At 43.3% G+C, this 26092-nt stretch overlaps 2 protein-coding genes across 3 annotated transcripts in view; one reads left to right on the forward strand and one right to left on the reverse strand.

Annotated features, from left to right (window-relative positions):
* Positions 1-26092, reverse strand: part of FAM98A (family with sequence similarity 98 member A) — a 582326-nt gene that overhangs the window by 505064 nt on the left and 51170 nt on the right. The window lies entirely within an intron of this gene.
* Positions 1-26092, forward strand: part of RASGRP3 (RAS guanyl releasing protein 3) — a 79946-nt gene that overhangs the window by 29130 nt on the left and 24724 nt on the right. The window contains 7 exon segments of the mRNA XM_049784237.1: positions 15689-15887; positions 17376-17478; positions 19956-20018; positions 21287-21418; positions 22346-22493; positions 24420-24593; positions 24986-25102. Of these exon segments, the coding sequence (XP_049640194.1) occupies positions 15818-15887; positions 17376-17478; positions 19956-20018; positions 21287-21418; positions 22346-22493; positions 24420-24593; positions 24986-25102 (807 nt within the window). The 5' untranslated portion in view covers positions 15689-15817.

A 26092-nucleotide genomic window follows, 5' to 3' on the forward strand; every position in this document is an offset into this window, starting at 1 on the left:
GCATGGGAGCTCAAAAGTGGGAGCATGAAAGGCAAGCCTCTTCCCCTCTCTCTCTTTCTCCTCCTTTGACTCTCTCACTCCAGTAAGGAGCAGAGAAAGTCTCACTCTCTGCATCTGCCTGGGCATCGTGCAAGTTGGCAAGCAAGCACCGGAACTAATTGAGAATTCCAGTTGCATTCCAAAGTGCCTTTTGGCATTTTTGGAAGCATCTCACCACCTCCTTCCTCATCTGGCAGATGCTGATCTGTTATTAATCTAATTTGCTCCACTGGAAAAATAACTCTAAATTCTGAAGAATTTCTTTGCAAAATCTGTAATATTCCAGAAAATATGCAAATTTCCCGGTTTGCAGCACTTTTTTTTTTATCAGCTTGATTTTTTTTTTCATGTTTGAACCACCCCCCGATGATATCCAGGGGGTTACTCCTGACTCTGCATACAGGTATTTCTTATAGTGATGGTCAGGGGATCATTTGGGGTTGTGAGGGATTGAATCTGAGTTGGCCCCTTGATAAATTTATTTTTTGTTCCCCTGGGAAAGCAAAATTAGGGTAGTTTTTTTCATGTTAGATATGACAAGAGTAAGTATTGGAGAAGTTATGGGAAATCAAAGAAGCCACTGACATTTTCTATGGATATTCGTATTTTCATATTTTCTTTTAGCGAAGGAGCTGTGATTTGAGGTAAAAAAAAAAAGAGAGAAATTATCCAATGACATAGAATGGAGGAAAAGAAAATTTCTTTTTCTTCTTTTTTATTTCTGGCATTTTATATTCTTTTTTTATTTTTATTTTTCATTTAAACCATTTTTTATAATATCTTTATTTAAGTATCATGATTACAAGCATGTTTGTAGTTGGGTTTCATTCATAAAAAGAACAACCCCTGAAATCCTAATTATTTGTAAAAAAAAAAAAAAAAAGAAAAGAAAAGAAATCCTAATTGTAGAGAAACATCTGAAAAGCCTTAATTGGTCATTACATAGAGATTTTAAATCATAGACTTTTAGCTGTAACATATAATTGAGTAAAGAAATCAAATTTAAAAACACGTTTGGGACTGGAGTGATAGCACAGCGGAGAGGTTGTTTGCCTAGCAGGTGACTGAACCAGCTTTTGTCTTTGGCATTGCATAGTCTCCCCCAAGCCTGCCAGGAGTGATTTCTGAGTACAGAGCCAAGAATAATCCCTGAGCACAGCTGGGCATGGGCCAAAACCTAAGATAAAAATAAAAATATATGTTTGAGAATGTTTGCCTTGCATGCAGCCAACCCGGGTTTAATCCCTGGCATTCCATTGGTCCCCCCAGCACTGCCCCTGAGCACAGAGTCAGGAGTAACTCCAGAACACCACTGGGTGTGGCCCCAAACCAAAACTGACATTTGAGTTCCTTTCCCTTCCCCTCTTCCAATCTTTATTGTCATTGGTTCTCATAAAAAGTCTACCCTCAAATCCTTATACACAAGTACTTTTATTATTTTTTTATTTTTTGGGGGGCACACCTGGCCATGCTCAGGGTGCACTGGCTCTGCACTCAGAAATTGCTCCTGGCAGGCTTAGGGGACCATATGGAATGCTGGGGATGGAACCCAGGCCTATCCTGAGTCGGCCATGTCTGACTCAAAAGCCCTACCGCTGTGCTACCACTCCGGGCTCCTACACAAGTACTTTTAAATTGAGATTCTGCTGCTCTATAGAAAACTATGCTAAAATACCCTAAACTACCTTGAAGGGGAACAAAATGTTTCTACTAAATGAGGATGGCTGCAGTTTGACTTAAAACGGGGAAATTAATATTACGTGTCAAACTGGTTCTGTATCTCTGTGTATTTTTGTTGTGTTTTGTTTTGTGGAGTAGGGTGGTTTGGGTCACACCTGGTGGTGCTCAGAACTTACTCCTGCCTCTGTGCTCAGAGGGTCACTCCTGGCAGGCTTGGGGGACCATATGAGTGCTATATGGGGTGCAAGGATCACACAGGTGTCAGCTGCAGGCAAGGCAAGTTCTTTCTATTTGGCCATACTTCTGTGTTGTTGAACATGCTATAGGCTGAGGTGTGTGGTTTTTTTTTAAGTTTATCCCTAGCCTCAGGGCCAGAGTGATAGCATAGAGGGGAGGGCAATTGCCTTGCACTCGGCTGACCCTGGTTTGATCCCCAGCATCCTTGAGTCTGCTAGTAGTAATTTCTGAGCACCAAGCCAGGAGTAACCCCTGAGTGTCTCTGGGTATGGCCAATTCCCACCCCCCACCAAATAATAATAAAAATAAAGTTTATCCTTTACCATTGCACAATCAGATACTAAAGTGATTAACCCATAGTAATAAAGCATTGCAGAGTCTTGAGCTTTCATTTATGTTTTTCTATATTTGTTTATTTTTAATTTTTCTTTAATCCAAAGCAAGTTGAGAACTCAGTATATCCTTGACAGGTACCAACAGTTTCACTCTGCCTTCAGTCCTCGCTCTAACTTTTGTTTTATGCCTTCTGCACGTTAGGCCCTTCTGCACTTCTGTGGTGGGGTATGAGTTGACTAGAATTGATGAAATCCTTCCCATATCCAGTTCTGGAATCGTGCTCAGGATTTCCCAGTCACTTTGTCACATGAAACCATGGGGTACTTTCTGTTTTAGCTTGTGACACACGAAGTGTAATACTTTTGGGTGGCTCCTCTTTTGGGAAGAGTTCCTAAATTTTGTTCGGATTCGTAATCTCTTTAGTCCCATATTACAAAAGCTCTAATATGTATAATATATTATATAATATAAATAAATAACCAGATCATAATCTGTGTCTTTCAAGGAAAGAGGAGGTCCCTAGAAAAGGCCTTTTGATGCCTTCATACCAGAACACAAAAGTAAGCATATTTTATTTGGTTTATTTTGGGGGTCACACTCAGCAGAGCTCAGAGTTTACTCCTAGCTCTGTGCTCAGGAATCATTCCTGGCTGTGCTCAGGGGATCCTATGGGATGCTGAGTATTTAACCCCCAGGTGGGCCAAGTGCAAGGCAAATGTCTTCCCTGCTGTCCTATCACTCTGGCCCACAGATGCTTATTTTTTAAATTTATTTGGCATTTGGGAGTTCAGCTACCTCAGAGCACAAAGCTCCTTTGAAGTCAGCCTTACAGCCAAAACCTGAGTATATCTGCATTCATTCCAGAAGAGCAGTTAGAATCCAGATTTGGAAGTGTCTCCCCAACATCTTTGTTGCAGTACCACAATTTACAATACTGTTCATGAGGATTTCAGGAACACATGAATTCCCAACACCATCCCTCATCTGCAGAGTGTCCATTTCCCTCCACTCATGGCCCAGGGACCCTTTCCTCCATCCCATCCACCTCTAGGTGGGCTCAGTTCTGAGCTGCTTTACAGAATTCTCAATCTCTTCTCATGCAGGGGCTGGAGTGATAGCATAGCAAGGAGGAAGTTTGCCTTGCATGCAGCCAACGCAGGTTCAATCCCCAACATCCCATGGGTCCCCTGAACACTGCCAAGAGTAATTCCTGAGTGCAGAGTCAGAAATGTAGAATGGTGAGTTGTGCATTCTACAATTCCCAGAGAGGGAGAGGGATCCCATACTCCCAATCCGGGTAGGACAAGAGACACAGGTCCAGCAGCAACTCTGATGCAGAAAATAATTCATACACGGTTGGGAAGGAACAGCAGGCCAGTAACTCACATCACAAGCTGTTCACCCACAGCCAGTTTCTCCACCACGTGGAACCATGAGCCAAGATGGCAGCTTCCCCTCCAGACCTCCTGAGTAGCCTTTATTGGAATAAACAAAGCCCACCCCAATGGGAGTGGGGGGAAATCCAGATAAAGAGGCAATGTGGAAACATCTTTTTAACAGGAAACCCAAGGAACCAATTCTTTTGACATCTAATTAGAAGGCAATTTGAGGACCAATCCAAAGGCCTCTCCCAACACAGGAGTAAGCAATGAGCACTGCTGGGTGTGTTTCCAAAACAGCAATAATAAAACTCTCTCCTGGTATTTCCGGCCAGCCTCCTCCTTTGCAGAGAGCAACATCAGGCTCGAAAGACCTTGTGCTCTGACAGTCCCTTCTGTGCTCGTGCTCAAGGTTTCTTGGAGATGTCTTGTAGGGACATGCCCTGAGAGATTTCTGTGCATGGATTCTACCCTAGGAGAAATCATCTAGTCTCCATGGAGGGTTTTCCTTCCCCACAGCCATTATCCATAGCATCTGCTCTACTCATGGTGATCATTGAACAGAAGATGGGCACACACTGATGCCAATAAACACTAAGTAGAAGTCAATGACCAGCTCATAGCTCCCTTCACAAATCTTCCTTGTAGCAAATAAGCATGTGGCATGCGTGTGTGAGTGTGTGTATAAATAATTAAGCACAGGTCTAGCTGTATTTTATGGCTGTATTTCCAGAAAGGAATTTGATCTTTCAGAGTTCAGCGAACCAAATTATCAACACAGCCTGGTACAAAGAGAAGAATGAGTTTGAGTTCCTTTTCCTCTACTGTCACACACTGCCTATAGTGACATCCTCAGAACTACCACCATCACCAGCATCCAGCGTCATTAGCAGTCATATCACTACCAGTTCCCTCACCATCCTCCTCCTCCTCAAAGCCCCTTCTACCACCATGATGAACCTTTTATCTCAGACTGACTCTGATGTTGTGAGTGGAGGTGAAAGAATGTGATTTTACTTCTGGGCACTACATTGCTAGATTCTTCCAGAAATTCATGCTATATAGAGACATTTTTTAATAATCAATTAATTTTTATTTTGCTTTTTGGGCCACACCTAGTAATGCTCAGGGGTTACTCCTGGCTATGTGCTCAGAAATTGCTCATGGCTTGGGGACCATATGGGATGCTGAGGGATTGAACCACAGTCCATCCTAGGTTGTGTGTGCAAGGCAAATGCCCTACCGCTTGCACCACTGGTTCGACTCCTCCATTAATTTTTTTTAACTTTTTTAATTGGGTTTCTTGATGTACAATATTGTTAACAAAGTTTTCTCATGCATCAAATTTATACTTTTTTGTTGTAAATAGCATTTCTGCAGGATTATCCTTTTTTTTCATTTTTGAGGGGCCACACCTTGCAGTGCTCAGGAATCACTTATGATTGGCTAGGGTGTGTGCGTGTGCGTGTGTGTGCATGTGCGTGTGTGTGTGTGCATGTGCGTGTGCGTGCGTGCGTGTGTGTGTGTGTGTGTGTGTGTGTGTGTGTGTGTGTGTGTGTGTGTGTAAACAGGACCATTTGGAGTGCCAGAGATTGAACCAAGGTTGGCCATGTGCAAGGCAAGTGCCCTGCCCACTCTGCAATGGCTCCAGCCCTGCTATATAGAGAATTCTTTTGAATATAATATTGACCTTTTTTGGAGAAGAAAACCACTTCTAAAGAGTATTTTTCAAACCTTAAAACATGAACATATGAGTTAAATATTTCCTAGTTTTTGCAATCTATTTGGGGATCTGATTCATGATCTTATTAATAATCTGATACTGGAATTGCCATCAGCAGTCATAACTTTTTTGTGTAATTAAATGTGTCCACCTGGAAACTTTCTGGCTGGAAATATCTAACATGTAAGCTCATATAATCTGTTCTCTTCCATGTTCAGTTCCAGATAAATGACAAAGAAATGACTCCTGTGTTGGCTTTGGGATTCTATGCTACTTATTACTTGAATTTCTTCAAGATTCCTATTTCTGGGTACTAGAGAGATAGTACAGTGTGGATGGTGTTTCACTTGCACATAACTGACCCAGATTCGATCCTTTGCACCCCATGCGGTCCCACTAGCACCACCAGGAGTAATTCCTGAGCACAGAGCTAGAAGTAAGCCCTCAGCACTACTGGGTGTGGCCCCACACCAAAACCAACAACAGCAGCAACCATAAAATTTTCTCATTCCAAACTCAAACTCATGCCTGAGAGCTATAGACCTGGTATGCCAGGTGCCAATATGAAACACAAGTAAACAAGAAAATGAAATAAAATTCAGTTTGTCATAATTAACACACAAAAAAAAATGGAAGGAAACCTCATGAGATGAGGTCTGAGCTGGTTACTGATCTGTGCAGTGTTTGGTACCAGTTAGTCCCTGAATTGCCCAGCTTGCTCTCAAAAAAATAGTTATTCATTTCTAGACAATAGGGTTAATGACAGATGCTTAGAAGCTACACACAGCTAGTAGGAAATATTTGATTTGGACAATGATTAGACATTGATTTAATAGTTTGACAATAGCTAAGCATTTGAAAGGGCAAGAGAAAAATATAAATGGTGGAGTCTGGGGAAGCTAGCTTTGCAATTGAAATAATAATCTGAGGTTGACAAGTAATTTATCCCTTCTAAGTGTCCATTTCCTCATCTGGGAACTAATCATAATATACAATTTGTTATGTCATAAAATGTAATGTTAATATCACTTCCCCAGCATTAGATCTATCATATTTCATGCCACCAACAGATAATATGTAGGTATTTTATTACTTTATTTTCTAAAACCTGGGAGGAAATGTCGATGATTCATTCCTCATTAGTTTAGTTATAAAGTACTTTGCTGGAGAAATGCCCATTATCCTCCTAATAGCCCCATTTATCTTAGTCACGAAGGTGAGAGAATGACTCTAAATGGCGTAAAACACATTTCCCATAATACCTTCCTACTATTCTTCCAAAGAATGTGTGACATCAATAACATTTTATAGCGCCTAATCCCCCCATTACCACTCATTCACCAGTGAGTGGCACTGTAAATTTCATGGGATCTAGATCCAAAACATCATGACAGCATCTCCATGGATAACACCTGGGGTTAAACCCCTTTTCCACCTCATAGTAAAGTGCTGAGAACTGACCCTAATTGGCCTGTCCATCCTCAAAGTTGGGGTTTTTTAACCTTGACTTCATTCATCAGCCATGTAGACTATTTTAAAATACAAATGGGGGGTGTTAGAGCCATAGTACAGAGGGAAGGGCACTGTCCTGCACATGGCCAATCCAGGTTCCATCCCTGGCATCTATCTCATAGGGCCTGTTGAGAAATGATCCCTGAGTCTGGAGTCAGGAGTCAGCCCTGATGAGCATTGTAATGGCCCCAAATACTGTATTTCCATTCAGGGAAAGCAGATCTAGAGCAAGGATCGCTGCAGGAAATAATCCAAAAAAACTGAGAGTGAAATATGTGTGTCCAAGCAGGAATCTGTCTTGTCAAGTTGCCTGCAAGACTGAAGTTTCTACTGACCACAGAGACCATCCTTGGGCAGGGGAGTAAGAACAGAAGGCCTATCCTGAGCCAGTCTTGCCCAGATTGGCTTGATACATGCTAAGTAAGGGAAAAAAATCTCTATTTTGGGTATAACTAAGTTGTAAACAAAGAGAACAAGAAACCAGAATGATCTTTGTTTTGGGTAGAACCAAGTTGTAGGTTGTAAACCAACAGAGCATAGCAGGTTGTAGCCCCCAAATCAATCCATCCATCTGTCAATTAATCAAAGTCCAAATATGATCAGGCCACTTTCTGTGAAAAGAAGTTTCTGGTTGTTTGCAGATAAAATTCATGCCCCTTACTAGAGTTTGCTGTGAGTGAGTGATTCCTACTTTCCATCTTTTCTCTTTGTCAGTCTGCATGCCTTTCCATTTTCTCTTCATTGTCATCTTCCTACCCACTCTTGGCCTTCTGAAACTCCTCTGGCTCCCAGACTAAAGGAGTGCTCCCTTGCTCAGAGAGAATGAGTTGCTTCAGGAGAGGCTCAAGGTGAGATCAGTCTCTTCTTGCTTTCCAATTTTTCTCTCCTCCTATCCCCAATCTCCTTTTCCCATCTGCTCAAGTTTCTTAGATTTAGTGGCTGGTCTCTTAAGTATTTGTCAAATCAATCATGCCTGGTGTCTTGTTATCATTTCTTCTGCTGAACTTGATAACCTTGGTTCTCTGTGCTATGTCATAGAATGTAACCTTATCACTCTCTAATCTCATATCTGTTGGGGAGGAAGGAAGATCCAGATGAACTCTTTCATTATGTGACATCTTCCTTGTCTTTCCTTAGGGATGAACACATTGCAATAAAAACCTACTCTTTAAGATCTCTAAGTGCAGAGCTAGGCATAAGTCCTGAGCATCTGTTGGGGGTGTAGCCCAATCATAAGCCACAAGAAATAATTCAAACCCTAGAAAAATCCTGTGTTTTCCAGGACAGAGAGAAGAGGTAAAATATGGGGGAAACTGCCATTTTTTTTTTAGAGTCTCCCTAGCAGTGCTTAGGAAGTTGGGGAAGCCAACAGAGATTCTCAACCTGCTAGGCCAGAGGTTCAATGCAAGGGCCAAAAAATGCCACTTAGTTCAAGCTCTGCAATGCTGGGAATGACCTGGGCTACCTGGAGAAGCATATGGTGCCCAGAGGATTATGCAGTATTGAGAACTATTTTGGGGCATATGCTAGACCTGAGCCCTAACTGTAGTTCTCTTTCCTTCCCTGGGAAAAGGTCGTTTTCTAGGCAGCCTGTCTACATGAACTGTCTACATGAACCCACTAAAGTGGGTCCTCAGCCAGTGGGAGACTAAATAATTTGCACAACAGTGACAATGACATGCAGACTGAGGCAGCTGGAGGCTTTGAGTCAGAGGGTGATCAAACAGTGGGCAAAGGCAAACCCTGGGAGAGATTAACCGGCACCAGAGTCTGTGTTTGGGAACTCCTGTGAGTCAGCCCAATAAGTGCTTTTGGACTCAAATGCTATTTTCTATGACATGTATTAGGGTTGGGGTTGACACATTTATAAGTTTACAATAGACAGATGTTTTATTCTCGTAATTTAATTTTTGCTTTTGGCTCTTGGGCCACACTCAGCTGTGTTCAGAGTTACTCCTGGCTCTGGGTTTATTCTTGCTTTTCTTAAATTTTTGAGTCATGGGGCCAGAGAGATAGCATGGAGGTAAGGCATTTGCTGTTCATGCAGAAGGATGGTGATTCGAACCCCGGCATCCCATATGGTCCCCTGTGCCTGCCAGGGGCGATTTTCTGAGCACGAAGCCAAGAATAACCCCTGAGCGCTGCCGGGTGTGACCCAAAAACCAAAAAAAAAATTTTTTTTTTGGTTTTTGGGTCACACCTGGCAATGCTCAGGAGTTACTTTTAGCTCTGTGCTCAGGAATCACTCCTGGTGGGCTCAGGAGACCATATGGGATGTCAGGGATTGAACCCCAGATTGACTTCATGCTAGAAAAGTACATGACCTGCTGTGCTATTGCTCCTGTCTCTCAGAGTTCATTCTTGGTGGAGCTTGGGGGGAGTATATGTGGCATCAGGGATAGACCCCCCCCAGTGGACTATGTGCAAGAGAAGTACCTTTTTTTGTGTGTTTTTGGCTATGCCAGGGGTTATCAAGGATTACTCCTGGTGTTGCTCTTAGAGATCATATCTGATGGTCTCAGGGACCCTATGAGATGCTGGAGATGGAACTTGGGTCAGCCACATGCAAAGCAAATGCCCTCCCTGCTCTAGCCCAAAGCATGCACCTTATTCCTGGCTCCACTAGGCAAGTTTTTGTAAGCTGATTTTTGAAAAAATATATCAACGACTTTGAATGATTTCCTGTTTTTAAACTGATTTCCCCAGTAAAAGACCAAATCTTGGAACTAACCCCTAAATACTTAAGGTTTTAAAGAAACACTTTACAGTGCACTTGCTTTGCCCATGAGTGACCCAGGTTCAATCCCCACCACCCTAAATGGCCCCTTGATCCCTGCCAGGAGTGATCTTTGAGCACATAAGCCCTGAGTACTGCTGTCAGGTGTCACTTCTGTTTTGTTGTTTCTGTTGACAGGGATTCACCCACTTCCCATTGTGATGGCCACGTTTCTCTCTCTCTCTCTCTCTCTCTCTCTCTCTCTCTCTCTCTCTCTCTCTCTCTCTCTATCTATCTATCTCTATCTCTCTCTCTCTTACTCTCTCTCTTTTACTTTATTTAAACACTATGATTGCAAGGTTGTTGATAGTACACCTCTTTGCAACCCAAACAGCTATAGGGGACATAGAGATGTCTCAAGGAAGGCACAACAGTCTTTTTTGATGGTACATCTAGGTTTCTAGCTCCCAAACATGAAAACACTCATTCCAAAAAGATCTGTACATGTCTTCAGTTTATCAAAGCACTGAGCACAATAGCCAGGAGATGGGAGAAATGCAAATGCCCAGCAGAGGGTGGGCGGGTCAGGAAACTGGTCTGTATACACAGTAAATTACTGAGTAGCAGGAAGAGAACAAAGGCACGTAGTTCACAGCCACTTGGATGGAATTGGAGGGCATCATGCCCAGCAAAATAGGCCAGAGGTGAAAGGACAAAGAGGAAATTATTTCCATTATCCACGGTATGCAGTGGAACAAATCAAGTACCCCATATGGTGCCCTGAGCCTGCCAGGAATGATCCATGAGTGTAGAGTCAGGAGTCAGCCCTGAACATCTCTGGGTGTGGCCCCAAAAATCAAACCAGAAAAATGTTGGAACAGTCTGGATGGAGCTCAGTGGCAAAAGCAGCTGCCTTATGAGCATGAAGCTGCAAGGAAGTTCAATTCCCAGCATAGTTCCTTGCGTGACACTTCTGGAATGTTCAGCGACCCAACAAGATATGTGAACTCCAGATATGGACAATAAGTGTGGATGTGTACTGAAACCCAAATGCACAGGAATGCTACAACAGTGCTCATCAACATCAGAAAAGGAAGGGAAAAGGTGGGGGCAGAGAGCAGACAGCTGTGGGTACAGCGATGTCTCCACATTAAGGGAATAGAGAGGACAGTTGTTGAATCTCTATGAATCCCACAATTGCCTTAGTACATCATGAATAGTCATTCCTACCTCACAGTAGTGTTCAAAGGTTAAGTTAGGGAGTATGAAGGCTGGTGGCTATTGTGGGTGTTTAACACATTGTTGACACTTTTATTATTACTGCTAAATACTTTTAGTACTATTACTACCATTACTACCACTACTGTTAGTACTACTATTACTGAGGTGAAAGAGATCGTTCAACACATTGTTAACATTTTTACTAGTACTACTGTTACTCCTGCTGTTAGTACTACTTCTACTGACATTACTGAGGCCAAAGAGATGATACAGAGGCAAAGTTTCTTGCTCTGCATGTAGCAAGGCACTCTGATCCCCAACATCACATATGATCCCCAAGCACCACCAGGTGGGACCCCTGAACATAGTGCTAGGAATAATCATATCACTACTAGAGAAATCATGCAAAAATGAGTTTTGACTGGTTGTTGAATAGACTCAAGAATAGGTGAATCTTGGGCTGGAGAGATAGCACAGCAGTAGGGCATTGCACACGGCCAACCCAAGACGGATGGTGGTTCGATTCTTGGCATCCCATATGGGTCCCAGAGCTTGGCAGGAGCAATTTCTGAGTGCAGAGTCAAGAGTGCTGAGCGCTGCCAGATGTGACCAAAATAAAGAAAAGAACAGTGAGACTTGTAATGCTCAGAAACATGTGTACTTTCATGTATCTCCTCTAGCTCCTTGTAATAGTATGACTTTGATTAACAGTATTCTTGAGATAGTAATTATATTATACTGTTGATAATAATACTCTCTTTTTTGGGTATAAAAACAGGTTTTATTTAGAATTTCTGAGGAAGGGTAGAGAATGTGAAAAAGTAAAACATCTAAGAAAAAACACTGGCTTCTTCAAAGGCAGAGTGCACCCCAGAACAAAAATAGGAAAGAAATTATGAAAGTGCACCTCTCAGGAGGTTTCATGTTGGTGATGTGTGATTGGGCACCATGTACCCATATAACACGTGTCCTATAACACTCTTGATGGTCCTGTGCCCCAGAAATATGAAGAAGGTGTATGGAAGACTTCTGCTCCGTCCTGGGTGATAACATCAGACCTCTGTATCTAGAGGTCTCGGTATCTGCACGAGTCAAGGAGTTGAACTTATGATTATGTCTTTCTTTGTGGGTCTAGAAGTTCTGTTCCCTCAGTGCCATTTTAATTTGTCTTCTGTGGTTGGCGTCCTGGTCTTTTCGCTGATCCTAGGAAGGGGCCTAGGATAGCGTCTTCCGTTATGTTTCCAGAGGTCCCCTTCCGTTGCAATAGTCTCAGACAGACCTCTGGAACTAGGGATCATAGTTGTTATGCAGGTTGTAGCTCACACCCTAGACTAGGGCTTTTTTATTGGTCCCAGGATACATACAGTCTGGCCATGGTTCTGTCAGCCAGTCATCTGTAAATCGCGATCTTGGGCATTTGGATAGACCAAAGGGTGACAAGGTCCTTCAGATTTTGTCTTATTATTAGCTGGTGAGGTAGGATAACTTGCTCTTAGGTCAAGTTGTTCCATTTTCCTCGTTGTCAGGGTATCATATTAGGGCTGGCACTTGTTGGTGTCTGAGCACTATTAAGGATGTCCCAGTTGGGATTTGTTTCCTGTGGCTTTTGTGAAGAAGTGTGTTGTTTCTATGTCTGTGGTCCAGGGTTCAAGGCTGGATGGTTGGTGTCTAATCACCTGGGGTCCAAGTTGGGTCCACGTGACATATTTTCAAGGTGGAAGATACCCCTGTATTGTAAACAAGTATGAGTTCTTATCCCTAATACATAAGAGCTTGTTATTATACGTAAGATTTCCCCCTTTTTTTAGTGTGCCTTTGCAGGGAGAAATGGTGCTACATTATATTGCTGGTGCATTTGAGGGTGGAGAGAGAAAAAAACAAAGACAGATCACATGGGCCTGGAGAGATAGCACAGCGGCGTTTGCCTTGCAAGCAGCCAATCCAGGACCTAAGGTGGTTGGTTCGAATCCCAGTGTCCCATAGGGTCCCCCGTGTCTGCCAGGAGCTATTTCTGAGCAGACAGCCAGGAGTAACCCCTGAGCAATGCCGGGTGTGGCCCCAAAACCAAAAAAACAAAAAACAAAAAAAAAAAAACAAAACAGGTCACACACCCAAAAAAGATAAAAATAGAAATAAAAAATATGTGTTCACACACACACACACACACACACATATATGACAAGAAAAAAGATTTTTAAGAAATGAAGTAAAAAATTAAAGGAACAAGGTGATGCAAGAAAGTATCTTGCATTTGGGGAAAAGGAAAAGCAGGTAAAGAGGTAGTGTAATACAGGGGTCTTATACTTATGATGGTATAGTAGGGGTTATTCCCCATTGTCTTTGAGATTTTCTTGTGGTGTGTGGATTCCTGGGCGCCTTTTCATCTCCAGCCTTGACCTTCTTGAGATTGGGCAAAGAGATTTGTGGCAGGGAGGACTTGGGAAGAGTTCAAGCATTGGGGAGATACTTGTAGAGCTAAGTCCGGTTTCAAGTAACAGTCCACGTTAGTGAAGGGTTGGTAAAGAGGACTATGCAGCATGAGTCAGCAGGGGGAGTTGGTTGCCTTTTCTTGTAGGGGGCGAGGTGTGGGTTGACTGGTTGGTCCCTTCGCTTGGGTGCTGGTACTGGTTTGCTGGGGTAGGAGGTCATTTTTGATGCTAATGAATAGGAAACTGAGGGTGAAGAGTTTTAATGTGGGGAATCTGGATGCGGGGTGAAGGGATACACCACAAAAGCACCAAGGGGAGAGTAAATGAACCTGAAAGGAGTCTATAATTAACCCCATAACAATATACTTCAAGGGTGGAGAAACCCTGTATCTCTTAGACAAAGGAAATTCCGTTTCGAATGACCCCAATATTTACTGTGCATCTGCAGAAGGGAAAAAAAAGCACAAAAATTTTTTTATCATTATTTACTTATCTATTTTTATGTTGATTTCATTGTTGTGGTTTGGCTATTGAAGTGGATATCTCCATTTATATTTATTTATTTATTTTCTTCTTTTCTTTTCTTATGTGCTCTGCCACATTTTTTTTTTAATCTCAATACCATGGCTTTTATATGGTGCTTACCCTTTTGTTTTGTTTTGTTTTGTTTTGTTTGTTTTTTTTTTGAATGCTCACTGGATATTTTATTTGACAGTTCTTTATGTACTGTTGTGGTGTTTAACCTTCTTTTTCTCAAACCAAGGATGAAAGCCTCTAGAAGGACTCCACCCATTTCCGGAGTATCTGATTCTTTTTTTCTTTTTTTCTCCAGGTTATTTTCTCTTCTTCAAACAAAACCGCATAACTTGAACTATCTAGTCCCGCCTCCCAATTGGGGGGGGGAATAAGGGAGGTACCAAGACCAAATAGGTGTAAGACCACTAAGTAGTAAGCTAGGCACAGAGGGGACACTTATTCTAGCAGCCCCGGAGGTAAGGGAAGAGAATATGGGAAGAAGGACGGGAACGGAGGTGGAGGGAGGACAATTCGGTTATGGGAATTCCCCTGATTTTATGTTAATATGTACCTAAAATATTATTGTCAATGATATGTAAGCCACTATGATTAAAATAAAAATTATATTTAATAAAAAATTTGAAAACCTGAAAAAAAAAGAAATATGAAGAAGGTAGAGAATATGGTATCAACTCAACTAATTTATAAAGAACAGAACATGGTATCAACACATCCAGGCTATGTAATTAATATACTCATTGAAGATATGCAATAGTTTCAGTGGGGCCTTTCACACAGGACATTTGTCATAGTGACTTGGCTTGGTTTCAGACTATCGGAGAACAGCCATTCACCCCTGACCTTGATCCCATCTATTGGCCAAAAGACATGTGAAAAATGCTCCACATCACTAATCATCAGGGAGATTTAAATCAAAACAACAATGAGATATCATCTCACACCACAGAGATTGAAACACTTCACAAAGAACAAGAACAACCAGTGCTGGTGCAGATGTGGGGAGAAAGGGACACTCATTCACTACTGTGGGGAATATAGGCTGGTTCAGCCTTTCTGGAAAACAATATGAATATTCCTTTAAAAATGAGAAATTGAGCTTTCATATGATCCAGCTATCATATGGGACCGGCAACAGGAATCAAACTTCTGCCGAAGAAGGCCCTAATGCTGTCCTGACACCAACTTGCTTTAGAAAAGAAGAAAGGGAAAAAGAAAGGATGGGAGCCAGGTGCCAACTGGTCTTAGATGCATTGTTAGAGAGAAAAAAAAAGGACAGATCTAAATATACAAGCCAAAGTCAACAACAATAGAATCAAAAGGCCTAAAATTGAACAATCTACACTTAAATTGCAGACAGGGTACAAAGGGTGGTGGTATAGGATGCAATGGTGGAGGGAGGTTGCCACTGGTGGTGGGAATGGCCCTGACTCACTGTATATCTGAAATTCAACTATGAAGGACTTTGTAGATCACAACGATTTTAATAAAATGAAAAAAAAAAAAAGATATGCAATAGTGACTATGTGTATGGTCTCAGAGTTCCCTGAATATCTCTGTTGCATTCTTCAGCAGAAACCCTGCTGTAATAGTTGTGGTTTTCTTACTTTTCCTATTGAAAGATGCACCAATGGAAGTCGCCATGTTTTCAGGGAGAAAATTAGTCTGAAGGGCTGAGGCGATGTTTCAGGGGCAAAGGGCACTCGCCTTGCCTGCTGCTGGCCCAGGTTGGGTCCTCAGCACCACATAAGCTCCCCTTAGCAACCTTAAGGAACAGATGCAGAGCACAGTAGTGTGTGAACTCAATCACACTCCTCCCCAAAGCAAAAAGTCAAAAAAGGTCTGAAGTCCAGCTTGCTGACTTTGCTCTTGTATCTTATAGAGTCCGCATGAAGTAGAAGGAAAGACAGAGGCCCCACAAAGCACACGTGCCGCCACTCGATGCCCCTGAAGATGGTCTGTGTGATGATGACGAGGACGTCTCTGCTCTGCTGACAACAGCTCAGGAACCATGGGGTCAGGCGGTCTTGGGAAAGCTGCCACCTTAGATGAATTGCTGAGTGCTTGCATTGAAATGTTTGGTATGAGTTCTCTGCTCTCTCTTCCTTTGATTGGTCTAGGCATGATCCTTCCTATATAGGCACCTGGGTAGTAGTGGAACTGGATTCTGTCCCCAGACCTGGGTACTAAGGCCTTATTGGTGTTTGATTGTCTTAAGGTTTGGGGCCTTACCCTGGTGCTCAGGGTTTACTCCTTACTCTGTGCTCAGGTAGGCTGTTTTGGTAAACCCCATTCTGTCTGTGCTTTTCTCACATTTCTGTGTGGGTTAAGACTTGAAACAGGAGTGGGAAGCCTTGTTTCTGCCGGTAACAGCATTTGAAAGCTGTGTTTTTGAGCTCCTAAGGTATATATATTCCCAGGAGTGGCATAGTTGGATCATATGGAAGCTCAATTTCTCATTTTTTAAGGAATATTTATATTATTTTTTAGAAAGACTGGGTCAACCTGCATTCTCCCCATCAGTGAATGAATGTCCTTTTCAACCCACATCTGTACCAGCACTCGTTGTTCTTGTTCTTTGTGAAATGTGTCAGTCTCTGTGGTGTGAGATGGTTACCTCATTGTTGTTTTGATTTGAATCTCCCTGATGATTAGTGATATGGAACATTTTTTCATGTGCCTTTTGGCCATCTGCATTTCTTCTTTGAGGAAATGTCTGTTCATCTCTTCTTCCCATTTTTTGGATGGGGAAATGGATGACACAACAGGAATTGGTGACTGAAACAGATATTCTAGGAAGAGAGAAGTGAGAGCAGGATGACCAGATAAAATACCTGAAGATGAGCTAAAGTTGACTTGCAGATAAATTTTTAGAATAAGTATATCTTGAATCATGCAGAAGACATTCTAAAAAATTGTGATGCACCCTAACACAAAGCTAATGAAGCGTCCTATTTAGGGGTGAGTGTTTTTTTTTTTTAATTGAGGGACACAACCAGCAGAGTTCAAGACTTACTCCAGACTCTGCATTTAGGAATCATCTCTCAGTGTCTTGGGAATTTTATGGGCTGCTAGGGATTGAACTTGGGTTGGTTGTATGCAAGGCAATCATTCTCCCCACTGGTCCAACATACTGTATTTTTTCTTTTTGTGTGTGTGTGGGGGGTGGGGGGTCATTCCCAGTGGTACTCAGGGTTTACTCCTGGCTCTGCACTCAGGAATCACTCCTGGCAGTGCTTGGGAGACCATTTGGTATGCTGAGTCACCCATATGCTGAGTCACTTATATCTGGTCACTGAGTGACCCAGTCACCCTCATGCAAGGCAAATGCCCTTCCAGCTGTACTATCATCCAAACCCAATCATCCTGTATTGAGATGTATTTTAATTGCTAAATCCAGCAACCCTATCCCAGAGCGTAACTTAGAAGAAAACACCCACATACATCTCAGGAGGGCAAGAACATTCTAGAAAACATTTCTCACAACGACCTTTCTCAGCTGGTCTCAGAAACAGGCAAGGGCAACTGTGCTGACCTCTCACCTCTGGTTTTCTTTTCAATTCTACCAGATGAGCACGGAGAACTGAGCAACGGCTATTTGCCAAGAATAGTCCTCCTGATGCACCGATGGTATTTGCCTTCCACCGAGCTGGCCGGGAAGCTTCTCTGCATATATCTTTTCCACTACTGTGCACTTTTGGTAGTCATGAATCAATTTCTCTCTTGGGACAGAGCATCTGACCCCCAGCGGTAACTCAGGGTGGGGGAGTAAACCATCTTCAGGCATTTGTCCAGCTGTCCCTTGCCTGTCTAAAGCATTTAGTCTAGAGGAAGCAGCTGCAGGAAGGACCAGAGGGTTCGCTCACTCTCCATCCAGGCATTTTGCTGCACCTTGAAAATCATTCCAGATTTAAAAGGAAATGGGGCTGGAAGGTGGGGTTAGAGGGGCAAGTTGCTCACTTGCTTGTCTTCCCTATTTCTTCTGGGGGCCAAGGAAAGACACCTCCCCATGAACTCCAAGATCCCTTCTGGTTGGCAAATAGGGATTCCAGCCAGGAGAGAGTCCAGGTGGTTCACGCCAGCCCTAATACTCAGAAATCATTAACATAGAAATCACAGTTCTCACCTCTATGCTCTTACAAGCCCCACATGAGGACCTTCTGGCTGGCCAGTTGTGAATTTTAATTGACATAAAATAAAAAACAAACCAACACAATCATACCCAAGACCCAGATTACTGCTCTCACTGCCCTGCTATAACAAAGCTGTTCAGCTGTCCCCATGTCTGGAGCTCTGCAATCCATTGAACGTGGTTAAAGTTGGGCTCCTTTGCTTCTGGGATGCTGGATCCTGCCTGTCTGTTCAAGCCCTGGGGGCCCTGCAGATAAGGGGAGGCCTTTTCTTGAGCTTGGTGTCCAGAGGAGAGCCCCAGATTGTGTTACTCTACCAGTGTATGTCAGTATCCCCTCCCCACGGCTACCTTCTCCCTCACCTCTGCTCTCAACTTTATGTAAAGGTTCCCTGGCCTTGAGGGGACCACAGTGCCCAGAAATCAAGGACTTCCCTGGGCCCCACAGCTGGAGGCTTCGAGACGGCAGATTTGGGGTTGGTAGTTGGGGAACCAACTTTCCTGCTTCACTTGATTATGATCCTAAACCAGGTCCCCACAGAGCATTCTTGTGTCTGAGCATAAATAAAAAGGTCTATGGGGGCAGTCAGAGGTATTAGGGATAGAATCTAGAGGCCTTGAGTTACACCCTCAGTACTGTTCTGCTCCCCAGTCCTGGCTGACTGCATAATCATAGATCTTGGACAGAACAGAAGGTCAAGAAATATTTATGGGGCTGAGAAAGAGCAAGTAGACTTGAGAATGACACTGTCTGTGTTGGCACCACCTGAAAATAACATTTTCCAATCGTGAAGAGACCAGAGGACTTGAATGAGAACAAAACCATCCTAAATCCATCCTAGGGACCAGCGATGGAGAGCTGCAGACGTTGGCAATATATTTATACAAATTGTGGATAGTCCCTAGGTAGGAAGTGCTCTGGAGGCAATATTAATATTATATGTGGGTTTTCTGAATCTAAAGGTCCACCCTATTAGGGAAAATGAAGTCATGAGATTTTCTGAGACATGGATGAATGTGGAGAGTATTATGCTGAACAAAATGAATCAGAGGGAGAACAATAGACAAAAATGATCGTACTCATTTGTGGGGTATAAAATAAAAGATAGTAGGGTAATAATAATACTTAAAGATAATAGAGACAAGGGACAGGAGGACCAGTCCATGGTAAGAAGCTTGTCACGGAGAGCAGGGAGTGCAGTAAGAGCAGAGAAGGGACCACTAGGACAATGAGAGTTGGGACAAGAACTGGGTGCTAAAAGGGGGATAGCCTGATAGGCATGATACTCCTTCAGTAATAGTAGTAGTACAAACTGCAGTATATAAAAGGGAAAAAGGAAGAGAGAAAGAGAAGGAAAATGTCCCAGAAGCAGGCAGTGAGGAGAGCAGGAGGGAAACTGGGGATATTGGTGGTGGGAAATGTGCCCTGATGATGGATGTTGGGCATTGTGTGACTGAAACTCAATCATGAATCACTTTGTAACTATGCAGCTTACAGTAATTCAATGAAAAATTAATTAAAAACAAAAAAACAAAAAACCAAAACAAAAAGTTTGCCTCGGAGCCCTGATAAACAGAGACTCCCAATTTCTTGTTCTTTTATTGCTTTGTTTTGGCTTTTTGGGGGCCACATCTGGTGGAGCTCAGAGGTTACTCCTGGCTTTGTGCTCAGACATTGCTAACCAGGCCTATGGGATGCCAGTACCCATATTGGCTGAATGCAAGGCAAACACCCTACCCGCTGTGCTATTGCTCCGGCCCTAGTTTCAGTCACTCAGTGTTTATGTGATCAGAACCCAAGCAGCAGACATGTGTTGAGTCAGCACAGCACTCGTGTGGAGTCTGAAAAGATCATACAGGGCTGATGGCACTTGCCTTGCTCGTAACCAAACTTAGCTTGATGCCCAGACCTATGTGGTCCCTCAGCCCAGCCAGGAGTGATTCCTGAGCACAGAGCCAGGAATAAGGCAGGCGTGGCCCTAAATAATCGCAAACAAGAATGTTTTCTTTAATTATGCACGTATCGAAACGCCAGCGAAGAGAGAGGTGATGAATTCCGACTCAAGATCTGCTATTTCATGAGGTAAGGATTCTTGCAGGCATGACTGTCCCATCATTTCTGGTTCTGGAAGGACCCACAATTTTTTTTTGTTGTTGAGAACCAAACCTAACTCAACTGTAGAGTCAACGCAAGACTCTTTCTATGGGGCCGGGAAGGTGGCGCTAGAGGTAAGGTGTCTGCCTTGCAAGCTCTAGCAGAGGACGGACAGCGGTTCGATCCCCCGGCGTTCCATATGGTCCCCCCAAGCCAGGGGTGATTTCTGAGCACATAGCCAGGAGTAACCCCTGAGCGTCAAACGGGTGTGGCCCAAACAACAACAACAGCAAAAAAAAAAAGACTCTTTTTATGGCTTTGGTTAAGGTTGACAGCCCTGAGCCCAAGAGATAGGACAGTGGGTGAGGCATGTAGCCAAGATCAGGGGATCATCATCATATTGGGCCCCAAAACAAAAAAGAAAGTGGGAAAAATTATTTCTTGGGGCCAGGATGATAGCACAGTGGAGAGGGCATTTGCCTTGCACACTCTGACCTAGGTTTGATCCCTGGCATCCCATATGGTCCACCAAGCCTGAGCCAAGAGTAATCCCTGAACACTGCCACGCGTGACTTAGAAATAAACTTAAAAAAAAAAAAACCTGGAGGGGTCGGGGAGATATCATGGAGGTAATGCGTTTACCTTGCATGCAGAAGGTCGGTGGTTCGAATCTCGGCATCCCATATGGTCCCCTGAGCCTGCCAGGAGTGATTTCTGAGCATAGAGCCAGGAGTAACCCCTGAGCATTGCCGGGTGTGACCCAAAAACCAAAAACAAACAAAAAAAAGTGGAAAAATAGGGGCTGGAGTGGTGGTGCAAGTGGTAAGGTGTCTGCCTTGTGCGTGCTAGCCTAGGACGGACCACGGTTCGATCCCCAGGCATTCTATATGTTCCCCCAAGCCAGGAGCGATTTCTGAGTGCAGAGCCAGGAGTAACCCCTGAGCGTCACTGGGTGAGACCTCCCCCGCAAAAACACCACCACCACCACCACCACCATGGAAAAATTAAAAAAAATTTTTTTTCAAATAAAGCTCTCCTCTCTTGCTGGGAGGTAGAAGGGATCATAGAGTTTGCCCAGGTTCTAAGTCAGCAGAAAGATGCCAGGAAGAAGAGGTAGGGCAGATCATTGATGGCAGGACAATGAGACACAGAGGCACACAGGCTAAGAGGTTGGTTCGGGGCATGGATCTGATGCCCTAGCCTAGTGATTGCAGAAGACACAGACCTTCATATCAAACCTCTCTCCTCCCTCCCAGGTACTGGATTCTGAAGTTTCCAGCTGAGTTTAACTTGGACTTGGGTTTGATCCGGATGACCGAGGAATTCCGGGAAGTTGCTAGTCAACTGGGCTATGAGAAGCACATTAGTCTCATCGACATCTCCAGCATGTAAGAGTGATAGGGGCTGAGTGATAGCACACAGGGAGGGCGTTTGCCTTGCACACGACAGACCTGCGCTTGATTCCTGGCAATCCATATGGTCTCTGAGCCTGCTGAAGTGATCCCTGAGTGCAGAGCTAGGAGTAACCCCTGAGCACTGCTGGATGTGACCCAAAAGCCCCCCCCCTATTTTTTTTACATATTATAGGAGCTGGAGCAATAGTAGAATAGGAAGGGTATTGTCTTGCATGCAGCAGACCTGGGTTCAATTCTGGGCATCTCATATGGTCCCCCAATACTTGCAGGAATAATCCAGGCTGCAGAGCCAGGAGTTAAGCCTTTAGCACCATTGGGTGTGGCCCCAAAACATATATATATACATATGTGCATATATATATATATATACACACAGATTATTGGGGGCCAGGAAGATAACTCAATGGAATGAGGGCATGTGGACTGCCTGCGTTTGATCCCTGGCACCATGTGGTTCCTCAGGCACTGCCAGGATCAACTCCTGAGTGCACAACAGAAGACCCTGAGCATGACCATGCAGGTGCCCTGAAACAAAAGGAGCAAAGATACAGTTTATTCAGGTTCATTTCTAATAAATATATATTTTCCCTGCTGTTAAAGTACAAAAACACTGGGTCTGGTAGTTTCCATGTGCCTGAATGATGTCCCTGTAAAAGGCCCTGACTTATATAATCCAAACCTTAATAGACCCAAGTAAGGTTAAGTAAAAGCATCAGGGTGGTCAGAGAAAACACAGCCTATCCAAAGTTCATGTTTTCCTGCCCAAGTGAGAGGATTTTCTTTTGACAGGATGGGTGGGCTGCACACTTGAAACTAATTCCTGCAAACAGGGCTAAAGTTAGTCAGCAGACTAGTTTCAAAGCCCTGTGAATATTCACCAGATGGTCTTTGTCTTTTCAGTCCTTCCTATGACTGGATGAGACGAGTCACACAGAGGAAGAAAGTCTCCAAGAAGGGGAAAGCGTGTCTGCTATTCGACCATCTGGAGCCCATTGAGTTGGCTGAGCATCTCACTTTTCTGGAGCATAAATCTTTCCGAAGGATCTCAGTAAGAGACTGGGGAAGACTCATCCAAGGAGAACATACCAGGCCCACCTTCTCTTAAGCTTGGTTTTCATATTCTGCAGGGCTGGCAGATTCTCATGTACACCACTGGAAGACAGCCCTTGATTCCAAGGAATGGGCCCTTATAACCACAGAAAAATATTACCTTGTTTCAATTTTATGGCCCAGGAGCTGAATTTTTTTTTGTAGCTATTTCCAGCATTCCCTTTTACAGGATTAAAGCATGATTTTTGGAATGTTCATAAAGGATTTAAGGGATATTTAGTCCCACTGACTTCTCCCGGATGAATACTTGGGAGCAAATATTTGTTTAGATTGGGATTTGGTTAAGTGCCTAATTGTGCCTATAGGTTGCACAAGGGAATTATGTACTTGAAAGAGAATCCAATGTGGGTCTGGCGGTTTCTTTCCCAGGAAGAGAGATCCAAAGCAAACATTGTCCCAACTCATCTTGGGGCATTCCTTCTCTGTATTCCTCCACTTTCTCCTACCCAAATCCTTACTCTCCACTTGCTCGGAGACTGTTTCCGCAGTGGCTCACAACTAGTCAAGGTCTTTGTCACACTAGAAGTTAGTCTTCTGTCTTCTTTTCGAACAAATTGGGGAATGAAGCACATTTTTGCTAGGCCCAGAAATACCTATTAGAAATGGGAATTTCATGGGGTTGGTTTCCCCATAAAAATTGGGTGCTTAACAAAAAACAAAACAAAACAAAAAAAAACAAACAAACAAGATGAGGAGGGGCTGGAGAGATAGCACAGCGGTGTTTGCCTTGCAAGCAGCCGATCCAGGACCTAAGATGGTTGGTTGGAATCCCGGTATCCCATATGGTCCCCTGTGCCATCTGCCAGGAGCTATTTCTGAGCAGATAGCCAGGAGTAACCCTGAGCACCGCCAGGTGTGGCCCCAAAAACAAAACAAAAACAAAAAAAAAATTGGGTGCTTGCTTTGCATGTGGCCCACCTAAATTCAAACTCCAGAACCCCATATGGTCCCCCCCAAGCCCACCAGGTATGAACTTTGAGCACAGAGCAAGGAAGTAGGCCCTGGGCTCCACCAGGTGTAGCCCCAATACCACTTCCAAAAGAAAAAAATATGGCTTTCACTAAATAATCCCAGTTGGAAAGAGCCTTAACAGTTCTGCCTACACAAGGCATTTAGAGGAAAGTTAATGAGGAGTGGGAGCAATAGCACAAGGGGGAGGGTGCTTGCCTTGCATATGGCCAACCAAGATTCTATTCCCAGTTCCCCATATGGTCTCCAAAGTATATCCAAGAGTGATTTCTGAGCAAAGAGCCAGGAGTAACCCCTGAATATCATGGAGTATGCCCCACAACTAAGAGAAAATTAAAATTCAAAACAAAAACAAAGCTGCCTTGGGTCACTCATTCCATCTTCTTACCCTTTATTTGCTCCTTGGAAAAACTTGGAAAAGTATGATTCTGACTAAAATTCATTATGCTTGACTTCTATAGTGGCTATCATGGTAGGTCAGTCTTACCCTATCTTTGGAAGCAGCAGGAATGATTTTAACATGGAGATGCTTCATTTCTCATCTCCCATCAAGAGACTGATTCCTATGGGGATTTCTAGTATCTAGTTGTTTAGCAAAAGACCCAGGTGGATCTAACAGTCTATCTAAGTTTGAATGACTGGAATATGACTTGGGAACAAGTTCCTCTCTCACACAATCTACACATATAGACTATGATATATATAAAACGTGTGTCCAGTGAAAGTAAGGTAGACATGAGTGGTCCAACTTCACAAGGTGCCATTATAACCATGATGTGCAAGACATTTATGACAAGGTCTCAAATATACTTTTCACTTCTTTCCTGGCAAAGTTTTGATTTCTGATTTTGCAAAGACTTCATTATAATTCAGTCTCTGGATCTTCCTTGACCAGTTCACGGATTACCAAAGCTACGTCATCCATGGCTGCCTGGACAACAATCCGACCTTAGAGAGATCCATTGCTTTATTTAATGGAATCTCCAAGTGGGTCCAGTTGATGGTACTCAGTAAACCCACCCCCCAGCAAAGGGCAGAAGTCATCACCAAATTTATCAATGTTGCCAAGGTATGTCTGCATGTTGAACTGGGATACTCAAAGAAATTTGGGTGCTTATTTTGGGGAAAAATGGGGGTAAATTTGGTGTTTACAATGTAAAGATGTCAGCCAATTAAATTATTTATAGCTCTTGTAAATATCATAATGAACAAATCATGGTGCTCCCATATAAGAAGCATGCATTTGAATAGCAATATTTAGATAAGCACTTAATATTGCACTGTTTCTGTAGTCATTAGCATGTTTTTTTAAATTATTTCCACTGGTACTTCATTTTAATTTGATCTCCCCCCTCAGTCAAATTTATCTGCCTATTTTTAATTGTGCACGCCTTCATTAATAATCCAGTAGGTTAGGAACAATTTGAAAATCTTGATACATATTGACACTTCTTATTGCAGAAGCTCCTTCAGCTCAAGAATTTCAACACTCTCATGGCAGTGGTAGGGGGCCTGAGCCACAGCTCTATCTCACGCCTCAAGGAGACCCATTCCCATCTTTCTTCAGAGGTGACAAAGGTATGTGGACTGGACCCTAATTCCAAATAGCATATTCATGTGTACAGTGTTTTTGGAGGGTGGCTGCTAACCAGTGCCACTCAGGGGATGGGAATTAATTTTTTTCTTATAGACCATGTAGAAGTTCATGGGGAACTGAAAGTCAAGAGTAGATATAGCTGAGCTCACCAAAAGTAATGGGATGTAGGTGATATCAAATTCCCATTCAAAATTGTTGCAGGATTCGAAAGATAGAAGTAGCAGATAGGGCACTTGAATTTGCCTTCAGTTGACCCAGGTATCACATATAGTCAGTTCTTGAATCAGGAGTGATCTCTGAGCTCAGAGAGAGGAGTAAATGCTGAGCATGGCTGGATGTGGTCCAATAGCAAATCAAAAGGCTTTGCCATACCAGTCATATAGTGCAGTTTGATCTTTAAGTTCATGCGATTCTCTATGTAATTCTGCCATTATGGCTTACTGGCATAATTAGTTCTCTTAATTCCATTTGTATGGATTCTCTCATCTTCTGATAGAGTTCTTCTTTGAGTTAGTTGAATTGTTCATCTATGAATTTCTTAATTTCCTTGCTAGTGATTCCTTGAATTCCATTGCTAAGATATTAAATGCTGATTTTAGGTCCTTATCTATAGGGCTTGTGCACTTTGGAGCTTTTGGAAATTTGCTAGGATTTCTCTCTCTATACTCAGCTGCTGGTGGCTTTCTTAGTTTCCCCATTTTTTTTTTTTTGCATTGGGTGGGTTGGGGTGCTATCTCCTTTGTAAGCCTGGTTGGTTGGTAGGTTCGTTGGTAGGTTGGTTGGTAGGGGCTCTGGCACCAGGCGGGGTGGGGTGGGGTCGTGGTAGAATGTCCTTTGACAAGGAAGGTTGGGGGGTAGGGGGGCCTGGTTTGCATGTGCTGCGACTTTAAAAGTTGCTCTGGGAGTCCCTGCTCCCTACCCCTACTGAGCTAGGGAGATACAGTGTTGGAGTGCGGGATGGGAGTGGGGGA

The sequence above is a fragment of the Suncus etruscus genome, chromosome 12, assembly GCF_024139225.1.
Source record: "Suncus etruscus isolate mSunEtr1 chromosome 12, mSunEtr1.pri.cur, whole genome shotgun sequence".
Lineage (NCBI taxonomy): Eukaryota > Metazoa > Chordata > Mammalia > Eulipotyphla > Soricidae > Suncus > Suncus etruscus.